This window comes from Amia ocellicauda, chromosome 8, assembly GCF_036373705.1.
Source record: "Amia ocellicauda isolate fAmiCal2 chromosome 8, fAmiCal2.hap1, whole genome shotgun sequence".
In the NCBI taxonomy this organism is placed as follows: domain Eukaryota; kingdom Metazoa; phylum Chordata; class Actinopteri; order Amiiformes; family Amiidae; genus Amia; species Amia ocellicauda.
Genome location: NC_089857.1, coordinates 11,183,068 through 11,193,159, shown reverse-complemented (window position 1 = coordinate 11,193,159; position 10,092 = coordinate 11,183,068). Strand labels below are relative to the sequence as shown.

Here is a 10,092-nt window from a genome sequence, read left to right as displayed (position 1 = left end):
TTCAGCAATAATTTGCTATGGAAGATGCCTTTTTGCTCTCTTTTGTGGCAGCAGGGCCCCAGGTAGTATGATTTATGAGACCACAACCCTCACACCCTGACCTTTTGGGGGTCATTTAATTCGCTGTCATGTCTTCAGTGTCAAAGAGGTCAAATAAGAAATCGAATGAAAAACATTTCAGGCAATAATCCACTCAGGCTCATTTTTCCCATTTTGACAGCTCTCTCAATCTGTCTTGTCTGTGCAATATGACAACCTAATTATGGCTAAGGTATTATTTGGCAGGGTTATCACTTCTGATGTAGCACCGTGCCTCAAAACCTTATCAATATGTGTATACCTTTAATGGACACACAAAGCTGCAGTAATAGGTTTACGGTGTCCTTTCATTTCATTCATGGGAACATTTGACTGCAGCTTTTCACCATAAATACAAGGAAACCACAGTCCAGGGGTACTCCCATTACATGAGAACAAAAGACTGTAAATGTGAGTGGTCCATTTGATTCAACAGGGTTCCCCTCAAGAGACTTCAGCGATTGTCTCTGAGCCTGAGAGAGATATAGCCCCCCCCTCCCCCCTCTACAGAGCAGAAGACAACTGGTGGTTACAGCGTGTGATCTGTGTGAAACATGTTGGCTTTGACTGTAACGGAACAGGTGTAAGAAATAAGCCTGCAAACCACAGCCACAGTCATCTTTACCAAACACAACAGAGAAATAAAGTAATCTAAATTGGAGTTTTGTAAATAAGTGCAATCCAAAACCTTAGCCTTTAACCCCAGCTCTCACCTTGACTCCATTTCTAATCGTATTCCTGACCTTAACTGTAACTCCAAATCATACGTTATCCTAGCTCTAACCCAAACAGTAACACTGATTTGAACTCTAACCTTTACAAAAATCATTAGCCTAGCCATGGTCCTAAATCTCACCTGACCTTTGAACCCTGCCCTAACCTCACCCCTTCCCTAAATCCAACCCTTAATTTCCCGCACAAGATCCTGTCATTTAACTTTGATTAATACAATTAAACACAGACTTACTTTTAAGTAGCCATCAGTTCAATATAAAATAAAGTAAAACATAAAGAAATGAAGCACACACATTTCTCAGTTCCTTAACATAAGGATTATCATATCTTTCACATTTATAAAAACATTTAAGAACAAACGCAAAGGTAGTTTTAGGCCTTTCACCCTGCAATACAGTTGGAATCGACGCTGTAGCACGCACAGACTCTTCCATATTAGTTTATCAAAATGCCAACAACATTGGTATTGACAAATGTGAAATGTGTACATGCTGTTGTTTTGCTATATTCTCGTAAGAGTTTAGTGAGATCAATATAAATGTCCACAGGTTGTCCTGACATTATGTTTGGATTCCAGTGCAGGAAGCCCGTTTAAAAGAAAAAGTGAAAAGTATTCCTCAGGGGTAGCATTCAGTCTCGCTACGTGGAATGAAATGTTAGGCTTTTTCTCTCAGCCAATACGTTACTGCCATATTTGGGAACAGTAGTGTAAAGAGACTCCAGTTAACCAGGGTTATAGTTCCAAGTCTCCAATCTGAGCATCTAGGAGAAATAAACATAATATTATTTCAATTTAGTTGAAAATTATCCTTTTATGTATTGTGCCTCTCTCAACACACTGTGTACAACACAATGGTTTCTCAATAAGTTAATTAAAGTTTCTTATATATATTAGTTGTGGCAATATTAGTTCAACTTCAAGATGTTCAGTTAAATGATGAAAAGCTTTTCTGTCCTCATGCACTAAAATACAGGAGTTTAGCCAGGTTTAGTCTAGATATTCTACACAAAAGATAATTTGTGAATTATTCTTATAATCCAGTGTGTCAATTTATTGTATTTTGGTTGGGGAAAAAAAAAGATCTAATGCTTACCATTCTACAATATGTTTCATGGTCAGCAAAAAGTTGAAGATAGTGCTCTTTAACAGCAGGAGTCTGAGAGCCAGAATAAATATGGCATCTGACTGATTGTGAATATCTGTGAAGAACAGAGACACCTGGATTAGTAAACTTTGACTAGGTTTTCAATGGATCATAAATTAATTCATCAATTCCTTCTCAAATTTTCATCTTTACCTTCAGAGACATTCCTGTGACCTTCATAGCATGTGTCGTCCAGGTCTTCATCTGAGGTGAATTGGGAGATGCAAAACAACAAATATTACATGACTGTACTTATGGCATTGTGTTGTCTTGGAGCAATGCTTTTGTCTCTTGAATTTGTAGATGTGAAAGAATAGTTCATAAAACATTTGTATGTAATGACTATATGATAATGCCATGTTCCAAATAAAACACCTTCATAATGCCAACGCTAAAATTATGTATAATAATCTTTTCACTGTGCTCTAATAAATGAATGCATTTTGGTGGGCACTGACTGACACTTTTTGTCCCCTATGTTACCATGTGACACTTTTTAGTCCCTTATGGCATGGTTTGCTCCAATGTGACACATTCTGGTAGCCTATGATATTTTTTGTTCCAGTACAGTTTTTGGCAGTACACATTTTTTTTGTGTGTGTGTGATTCCCTGGAGGGTTAAAGATTTGACTATTTTAATTCCTGCAGCAGATTTTCTCCATTCCTATGCAGGAGTTTAAATCTTACCAGCTATATCTGTGTATTGTCTGCTAACCACCACTGTAGTCCTCCTGTAATTCACGAAGCAGGTATATAGATCCCATTCATTTGAGTCAACCGATAAGAGCGAAACTGCACTGTGTGTCCCGTCGTCTTCCTTCGCAACACTGTAGGTCACATAGTCTTGTGATTGCTCTGTGCCATTGGAGAGCCACGTCACCTCTACGTTGGTATGAAGGAAGTCACTGACCAAACACACCAGGAGAGTTCTGCCACCGCCACCGCCTGTGCTGTGAATCGGAGGGGCTACTGTGGCGAAGATATCGGCCTCCACTCCCACTACTGCAAAAGATTGGGGAAACAAATGTGCTGAATTGTACTCCACAGTGTACATTTGTTTATCTGCATATCAGTTGTGGAAGGACTATTAACAACAAACTGTGCTGTATTCTTCCAGGGACCATGTTATTCATAAAACCAAATAGATCAACCTGAGATTTACTAGTCTGTTGAGTCTGCCAATGCTCAGGACTTCTCTCAGCCTGCTGTAGTTTTATTTACAAGCTGATGTGTTTTGTTTATTGGTAGTACATCATCACATTCCTCTGTGATTCCCTATTGTTACTCATTTGCTTTGCTGTGAACAAACCACCACAGAGATCTAACACACACAACACAGATATAACATCTATCACATTTAATTATTTCTCTATATATGATTTTTGTATTCATCCCATCAGATGTTACTTTTTCTAGGTCACATGCTCTCTAATAGAGTAACTACCAGAACCAGAGGAAAATAAAACTAAAAGTATCATCAAACACAGGTGCACAGTTAGAACATTCAGGGGAGAATCACATGAATGACCAATTATCATATCTCTAAACTGCCTATGAAATATACATTTACACATAATATACATTTGTCTTGTAGATATACACAGAATGAAAGTTCCATATTCTGTATTTTGATCAATATAAAACTAAGACTAATAATGATTTGCAGGACACGATTACAGTATAAAGATTGGATTGCTACTTACTTGTCACTAGTTGAAGAATGAGGATGCAAAGCAGCATCCTGCTGCATGGTGCATCTGTACTGAGCTCCCTGTCTACACAGCGTGCTTATCAAAGCAGGGTCAGGTGACCTTATGCCAGCCCCACACACTTGAGAAAGTAACTTCAGCTGAAGGGAATGTTCCCATTGAGGGTCTTAAAGGGCAGAGTGGAAAGAAAAACCTCACAAGACCGATACATGGTTTTCTTAATACTCATCTAAATATGCAAAGAGCAGAAGAATGAACCATTGATCTGAAGGAATTATTCTTATTCATATTATAAGGCTTTCAATTTTCAACCTTGGTTTTTATGAACCATAAAATAGATATATACTGTAGATAGATGTAAATAATAATAAGAGATTATGACCTTTAATGAAGGTGTTTCTTGAATTATGTATTCAAAAAGATAACGTATATTGGTGTGATATGAATTTTTCTTTGGTTGAACAATGTATTTTTGCTCTTATACAGTATTTCAGCGTTACTTTACAGGCGTGATGATCAGGGCGAGTCACACATCTGCTTCACCCTGACAAGCGCTAGTCTGCTTTGAGGTTAGACTCTTCATATCACCCAGCTGATCAGAGGTTAACCCTGTCTAGCGATTCCCCACCAGAGCTGTAGGAACATACAGCCTACACACCTGCTCTCTCTGTTTTTGTTTTCAACTGAATACCTTCTACAGAACCTAATTTCTGAATGTGGATTGTATGCGAGGAATTTAGGAGAATAAATAATTGAATACATAAATAAATATGTGTGTGGCCTGGCGTCCTGTCCTGGGTGTATTCCTGCCTTGCGCCCTATGCCTGCAGGATCGGCTCTGGCTTCCCTGCGACCCTCACCAGGATAAGCAGTTTCGAAAATGGATGGATGGGTGGATGGATGTGTGTGTGTGTGTAAATCCCCCTTTTCTTTTGTAATATTTACCCTTAAGCCAAAAGACTGTAGAGATCTTCAGTATCAAGACAAACAATCGTCTTTCCTGATCAGGAATTCTGATTTGAGACAAATTTCCACAATGTATTAATGAAGTAAAACTTAAACTAAAATGAAAAACAACAACAAAAATGCAGTGCCTACAATTTTATTAATGCAAAACAATAATAGACATACATTTGTAATAAGATTGCATGTTCATGGCATGTTGGGTCGAATGTGGCACTTCAAGGGGCTTCAGTCGTATTGTGAGGCTTTTCATTTATGCTTACAGCAAGCCCAGAGTCCATTATTACAGCTGCCAATCCTCGATTCATATGTAAAGCACCGACCGGTAGAGCGGCAGTCTCCACCGTTCGTCTTGCACACAAAGGTGTCATAAATGAAGCCTGAATATAGAGAATAAGCAGAGTTGGAGTTAGTCAAGAAATGTGGTCCACAAAGCCTTCTAACATCTAAGAACCCAAATGCTTTAAGATAATGATGCTTAATATATATATGAAACTCAGCCCAAGCTTAGCTTACCTGAAATTGGTTCCGCAAAGAGAAGAACAAAACTCAGGAGAAGAAGCGCCTTCAGCATTTTGGACCGGATATCCATCTTTCAAGGAGTCTAGCAAAGAAGTGGAGTTTCCACTGTGAAGCACATCAATATATACAGAAAAATGGGGGTCGGGTTAATGGGAAGTACTTCCTTCTGTACTTTCCCAAAACAATCGTGTAATACTTGAATATGCTGCATTGGGCAACCATTGTCATACCTTTGAATTGATGTCATGTCACACTTTGCTGAATTGTAGGTTGACAGTCAATAGCAGTGTTGTCCAGGATAGGACACACCTTAAACAGGATTGTGGTTCTTCAATTAAACATCTAATGACAATAGGGCTTTGTGTTCTAGCTCCACTTCTACTGTGAACACACAAATTAGACAATGGCTATAACTATGCCTAATCACAGGGTGTTTTATATAAACTGGTTATGGAGTATTAACAAGCAGATGGATATACGTTTAGCAGATGGAACTGCTTATTTTCAAGCCAACCTTATAATTTATTAATATTTAAACATACTCACCATTCTTACAGGTTATTAAAAAGTGAAAAGGGGTGATTTATTTCACAACATGATTGGTACAGTACAACATTTACATTAAAGTGTTTTTATATTTCTGAAACAATAATTTGTTGAAAACATTTACTTGGCTTTTTTCTTCATGTTACTTCACCAAGTCTTCAAACAATCCTCCAGAAATCATAACATTGTCAGTGATATTATGGTGTAAGTGTGGCTCTGTGAGGTTTCCTGTCCCTGTTTACTGTAAATTAAGTTCAGTATATACACTTGTTTTCACAGACTATTCACACTGTTATATCTTAAGCATATTTGTCACAGTCAAATTAAAGTGCATTCATTTTTCTAGTGTTGTAAACAGACACAAAACGGCTGTATCTAACTTATGTTAAAGATTGGTAATGGATGTAATATAATGGACAAGGCTTATATTGGAATTCTCTTTATGAAGTCTACCTGCTGTGGGGTTTATATGTGAGCTCTTGAGCTGCTGCAGCAGAGAGGGAATTGTGGGTAAAAAAAGTGAAAGTGAAAATGAAAACTCAGAGCTAGAAGAGATTGTTGGGCCTCAAAGATGCAGCTTAAATGAAGGTAAAATAGCAATCAGACTGGCAGCCTATAGTCTAGAATCACACACTTTTATTTTTGTTCAGTAATATTACAGAGGACCTCGTTGCTTAATGTAGTGTGCTAGAAATAGTGATGCTATAATATGTGCAGTCTGCATCTTAGAAACAGAGAATAAAGCAAATCAGACTTTCTGACCAGAGTACCTCTGTAACAACTGCCAAAAGCGCCATGACTGTTGGCAAGAACATCAGTGTAAGAATGTGATTGAATGTCTTTATAAATGTCACAGTACACGGAAATGTACACTGAGACCAGGAACATGGTATTGCAGCACTGTATTTAGAGGAAGGTGGCATAGGGAGGTGTTTTACAATTGTACCTATTCTTTATCACCTCTGCCTCTGTGGCAATAGATCTTATGACACACGTCTGTCTTCGCTGTGTTTGTTTATGTCATCCATGTTCGGGAAATGAATACAAAAGGCACACACACGTTTTTTAACCCAAGGGTGATTTTATTCATTTCAATAACAGAAACACTATAGTAACCCCATTGTGGTGTGTTTTTCCATTCCCTTATAGGTTGAACCGCATCAATCATTGCACAATGAGAACAGTTCTTGGGAGAATCACATAATGACCAATTATCATATCTCTAAACTGCCTATGAAATATACATAAGTCACATTAAACACATTTGTCACAGAATGAAAGATCCATATTCTGTATTTTGATTAATATTAAACTAACACTATTAATGATTTGCAGGACACGATTACAGTATAAAGATTGGATTGCTACTTACTTGCCACTAGTTGAAGAATGAGGACGCAAAGCAGCATCCTGCTGCATGGTGCATCTGTACTGAGCTCCCTGTCTACACAGCGTGCTTATCAAAGCAGGGTCAGGTGACCTTATGCCAGCCCCACACACTCGAGAAAGTAACTTCAGCTACAGGGAATCCACTAGAAACATGTGGCATGTACCCAATGGTCTTAAAGGGCAGAATGGAAAGAACAACCTCAGAAGACAGATCCACGGATTTATTAACACTACTCTAAATGTCCAAAAAACAGAAGAATTAACCATTGACCTGAAATAATAATTTTTATTCTTATTCTTAACTTTCACAGGCTTTCAGCTTTCAACCTTGGTCTTTATGAACTGTAGAATAGATTGATAGATAGATAGATCGATGTAAATAATAATAAGAAGCAACAATTGAATTCTGCGACTATGACCTTCAATGATGGTGTTTCTTTAACTATGTATTTAAAAAGATTGAATGTATTGGTGTGACATGAATTAATCTTTGGTTGAACAATGTATTTTTGCTCTTATACAGTATTTCAGCGTTACTTTACAGGCGTGATGATCAGGGCGAATCACACATCTACTTCACCCTGACAAGCGCTAGTCTGCTTTGAGGGTAGACTCTTCATATCACCCAGCTGATCAGAGGTTAACCCTGTCTAGCGATTCCCCACCAGAGCTGTAGGAACATACAGCCTACACACCTGCTCTCTCTGTTTTTGTTTTCAACTGAATATCTTCTACAGAACCTAATTTCTGAATGTGGATTGTATGCGAGGAATTCAGGAAAATAAATAATTGAATAAATAAATATCTGTGTGTGTGTTTTAATCCCCCTTTTCTTTTGTAATGTTTAACCTTAAGCCACAGAAAAAGCTGTAGAGATCTTCAGTATCAGGACAAACAATCGTCTTTCCTGATCAGGAATTCTGATTTGAGACAAATTTCCACAATGTATTAATGAAGTAAAACTTAAACTAAAATGAAAAACAACAACAAAAATGCAGTGCCTACAATTTTATTAATGCAAAACAATAATAGACATACATTTGTAATAAGATTGCATGTTCATGGCATGTTGGGTCGAATGTGGCACTTCAAGGGGCTTCAGTCGTATTGTGAGGCTTTTCATTTATGCTTACAGCAAGCCCAGAGTCCATTATTACAGCTGCCAATCCTCGTTTCATATGTATAGCACCGACCGGTAGAGCGGCAGTCTCCACGATTTGCCTTGCACTCCATGGTGTCATAAAAGAAGCCTGAATATAGAGAAGAAATAGAGTTAGTCAATAAATGTCTGACAATTCACAACCCAAGTGCAGTAAGATAATGATGCTTAATATATATATATATATATATATATATATATATATATATATATATATATATATATTTAAAGGAACAACAGTGATTGGTTAATTGGAATTTGGTTAATATCCAAATTAATGTTACAATTAATGTTACAATATATTTACATTTTACAAAATGTATTATTCCCTAGAATTCAACTTAATTATCACAAATAATGACATTCTGATTTACAAATGATAGCAGTTATGCAATGGCAAACAAGTGATTTTTTAAATTGGTGCATTTAACAGAATCACTTTGTTTACAGTTTACAGTTGAGGAGAGTTGATGCATCAGCTATTTCATATAAATCCTTTCAAAGGAGATTTTTATGTGACCTGAATTGGTTTAAAAAAATTGCTTTACAACCAAGAGCAGATTTTGCACCCCTGTATTTTCAATCAGCCCCCCTAAAAATAATATTGGATATGAAGTAATGGCATGCTCAAATAGTCAGACAAAACACCGTCAGCCCAACACCACCTACCCCCCCGCTCTTACACTGGAAAAAACACCGTAATCATCCCCCCACCCCCTAGCTCTTACACCAGAAAAATAACCCTCAGCCCCACAAAGCCAACCCAAAGTCTAGAACCGCCCCTGGTTCATCCTTTTCCATAACTTGGACAATGAAGCTCAGCCCAAGCTTAGCTGCTTACCTGAAATCGGTTCCACAAAGAGAAGAACAAAACTCAGGAGAATAAGCGCCTTCAGCATTTTGGAGCGGAAACCCATCTTTCAAGGAGTCTAGCAAAAAAGTGGAGTTTCCACTGTGAAGCACATCAATATATACAGAGAAATGGGGGTTGGGTTTATGGGAAGTAACTCCCTCTCTACTTTCCCAAAACAATAGCGTAATACCATTGTGAAACCTTTGGAGTTATTGATTGATGAGGGTGAATGGAAAAATACAAAATTAAATGTCCTGTGTGAAACTTGCTTTTGTAGAGTTGTTGAATTGCAAGATGTTGTTTGTTTGAGATATACAGAAGTCTTATCACAAGGTCACCCCTGATTAGCAATCTTGGCTAGGATAGAACACACAACGTAGAGACTTGTTTTTCTTCAACTAAACACGATAATGACAATGAATCCTTGATTGGGTTGGGCAAGTGGAATTGAACTGCATCTGAGTGTTGCTGTTAAAGTATACATTTTGCAACCATGAAGATTTAAGTAATTACTGTATAACTGTGGTTCCCTTGTACACACTGAATAATGAGCTTATCTCTGCGCTGACTACTCCATTGCTGGGTCTGATTTAAAACATAAGCCCAATAACTTCATGCATTTAACAGGAGTGGAATTTAGATTTTTTAATATGCTAAAGTAACACAGTCTGTGAACACCCCTGACACATTTATACTGGGCTTTGTGTTATAGCTCAACTTTTACTATAAACATACAAATTAGACAATGGCTTTAACTGTGCCTAATCATGGGGTGTTTTATATAATATGGGTATGGAGTATTTGAATCCCAAGTGCTGTATTAACAATGTTTCACTGTAATTACAAGCAGAGACTGTTTAATAGTAATGATATTCCGAGTTATTCCGTATTATGATTTGAAGGTGTTGTCATGTCTATGTTTGCCTAAGCCAATGTAGATAAGCAGTCACTTGATCTCACAAGGTGCTACTAATTGCACCAGGTCAAAGGTCA

At 37.5% G+C, this 10,092-nt stretch overlaps 1 protein-coding gene and 3 long non-coding RNA genes across 4 annotated transcripts; 1 reads left to right on the top strand and 3 right to left on the bottom strand.

Moving 5' to 3' along the window:
* Window positions 1-1,271: 1,271 nt before the first annotated feature.
* LOC136755433 (pre T-cell antigen receptor alpha) lies at window positions 1,272-3,784 on the bottom strand. Its single transcript, XM_066712010.1, has 5 exons — window positions 3,662-3,784; window positions 2,646-2,960; window positions 2,112-2,162; window positions 1,908-2,013; window positions 1,272-1,575 (listed from the first exon to the last, which is right to left on the bottom strand). Coding segments are annotated over exons 1-5 (510 nt in total). The 5' UTR covers window positions 3,699-3,784; the 3' UTR covers window positions 1,272-1,574.
* A 969-nt stretch (window positions 3,785-4,753) lies between these two features.
* On the bottom strand, window positions 4,754-5,344 carry LOC136755435 (uncharacterized). The gene is made up of 2 exons (XR_010817678.1): window positions 5,147-5,344; window positions 4,754-5,010 (listed from the first exon to the last, which is right to left on the bottom strand). It is a non-coding gene; the product is annotated as an uncharacterized LOC136755435 (long non-coding RNA).
* Window positions 5,345-6,231: 887 nt separating this feature from the next.
* LOC136755436 (uncharacterized) lies at window positions 6,232-8,335 on the top strand. Its single transcript, XR_010817679.1, has 2 exons — window positions 6,232-6,286; window positions 7,034-8,335. It is a non-coding gene; the product is annotated as an uncharacterized LOC136755436 (long non-coding RNA).
* Window positions 8,081-9,338, bottom strand: LOC136755434 (uncharacterized). The gene is made up of 2 exons (XR_010817677.1): window positions 9,088-9,338; window positions 8,081-8,337 (listed from the first exon to the last, which is right to left on the bottom strand). It is a non-coding gene; the product is annotated as an uncharacterized LOC136755434 (long non-coding RNA).
* Window positions 9,339-10,092: the final 754 nt, after the last annotated feature.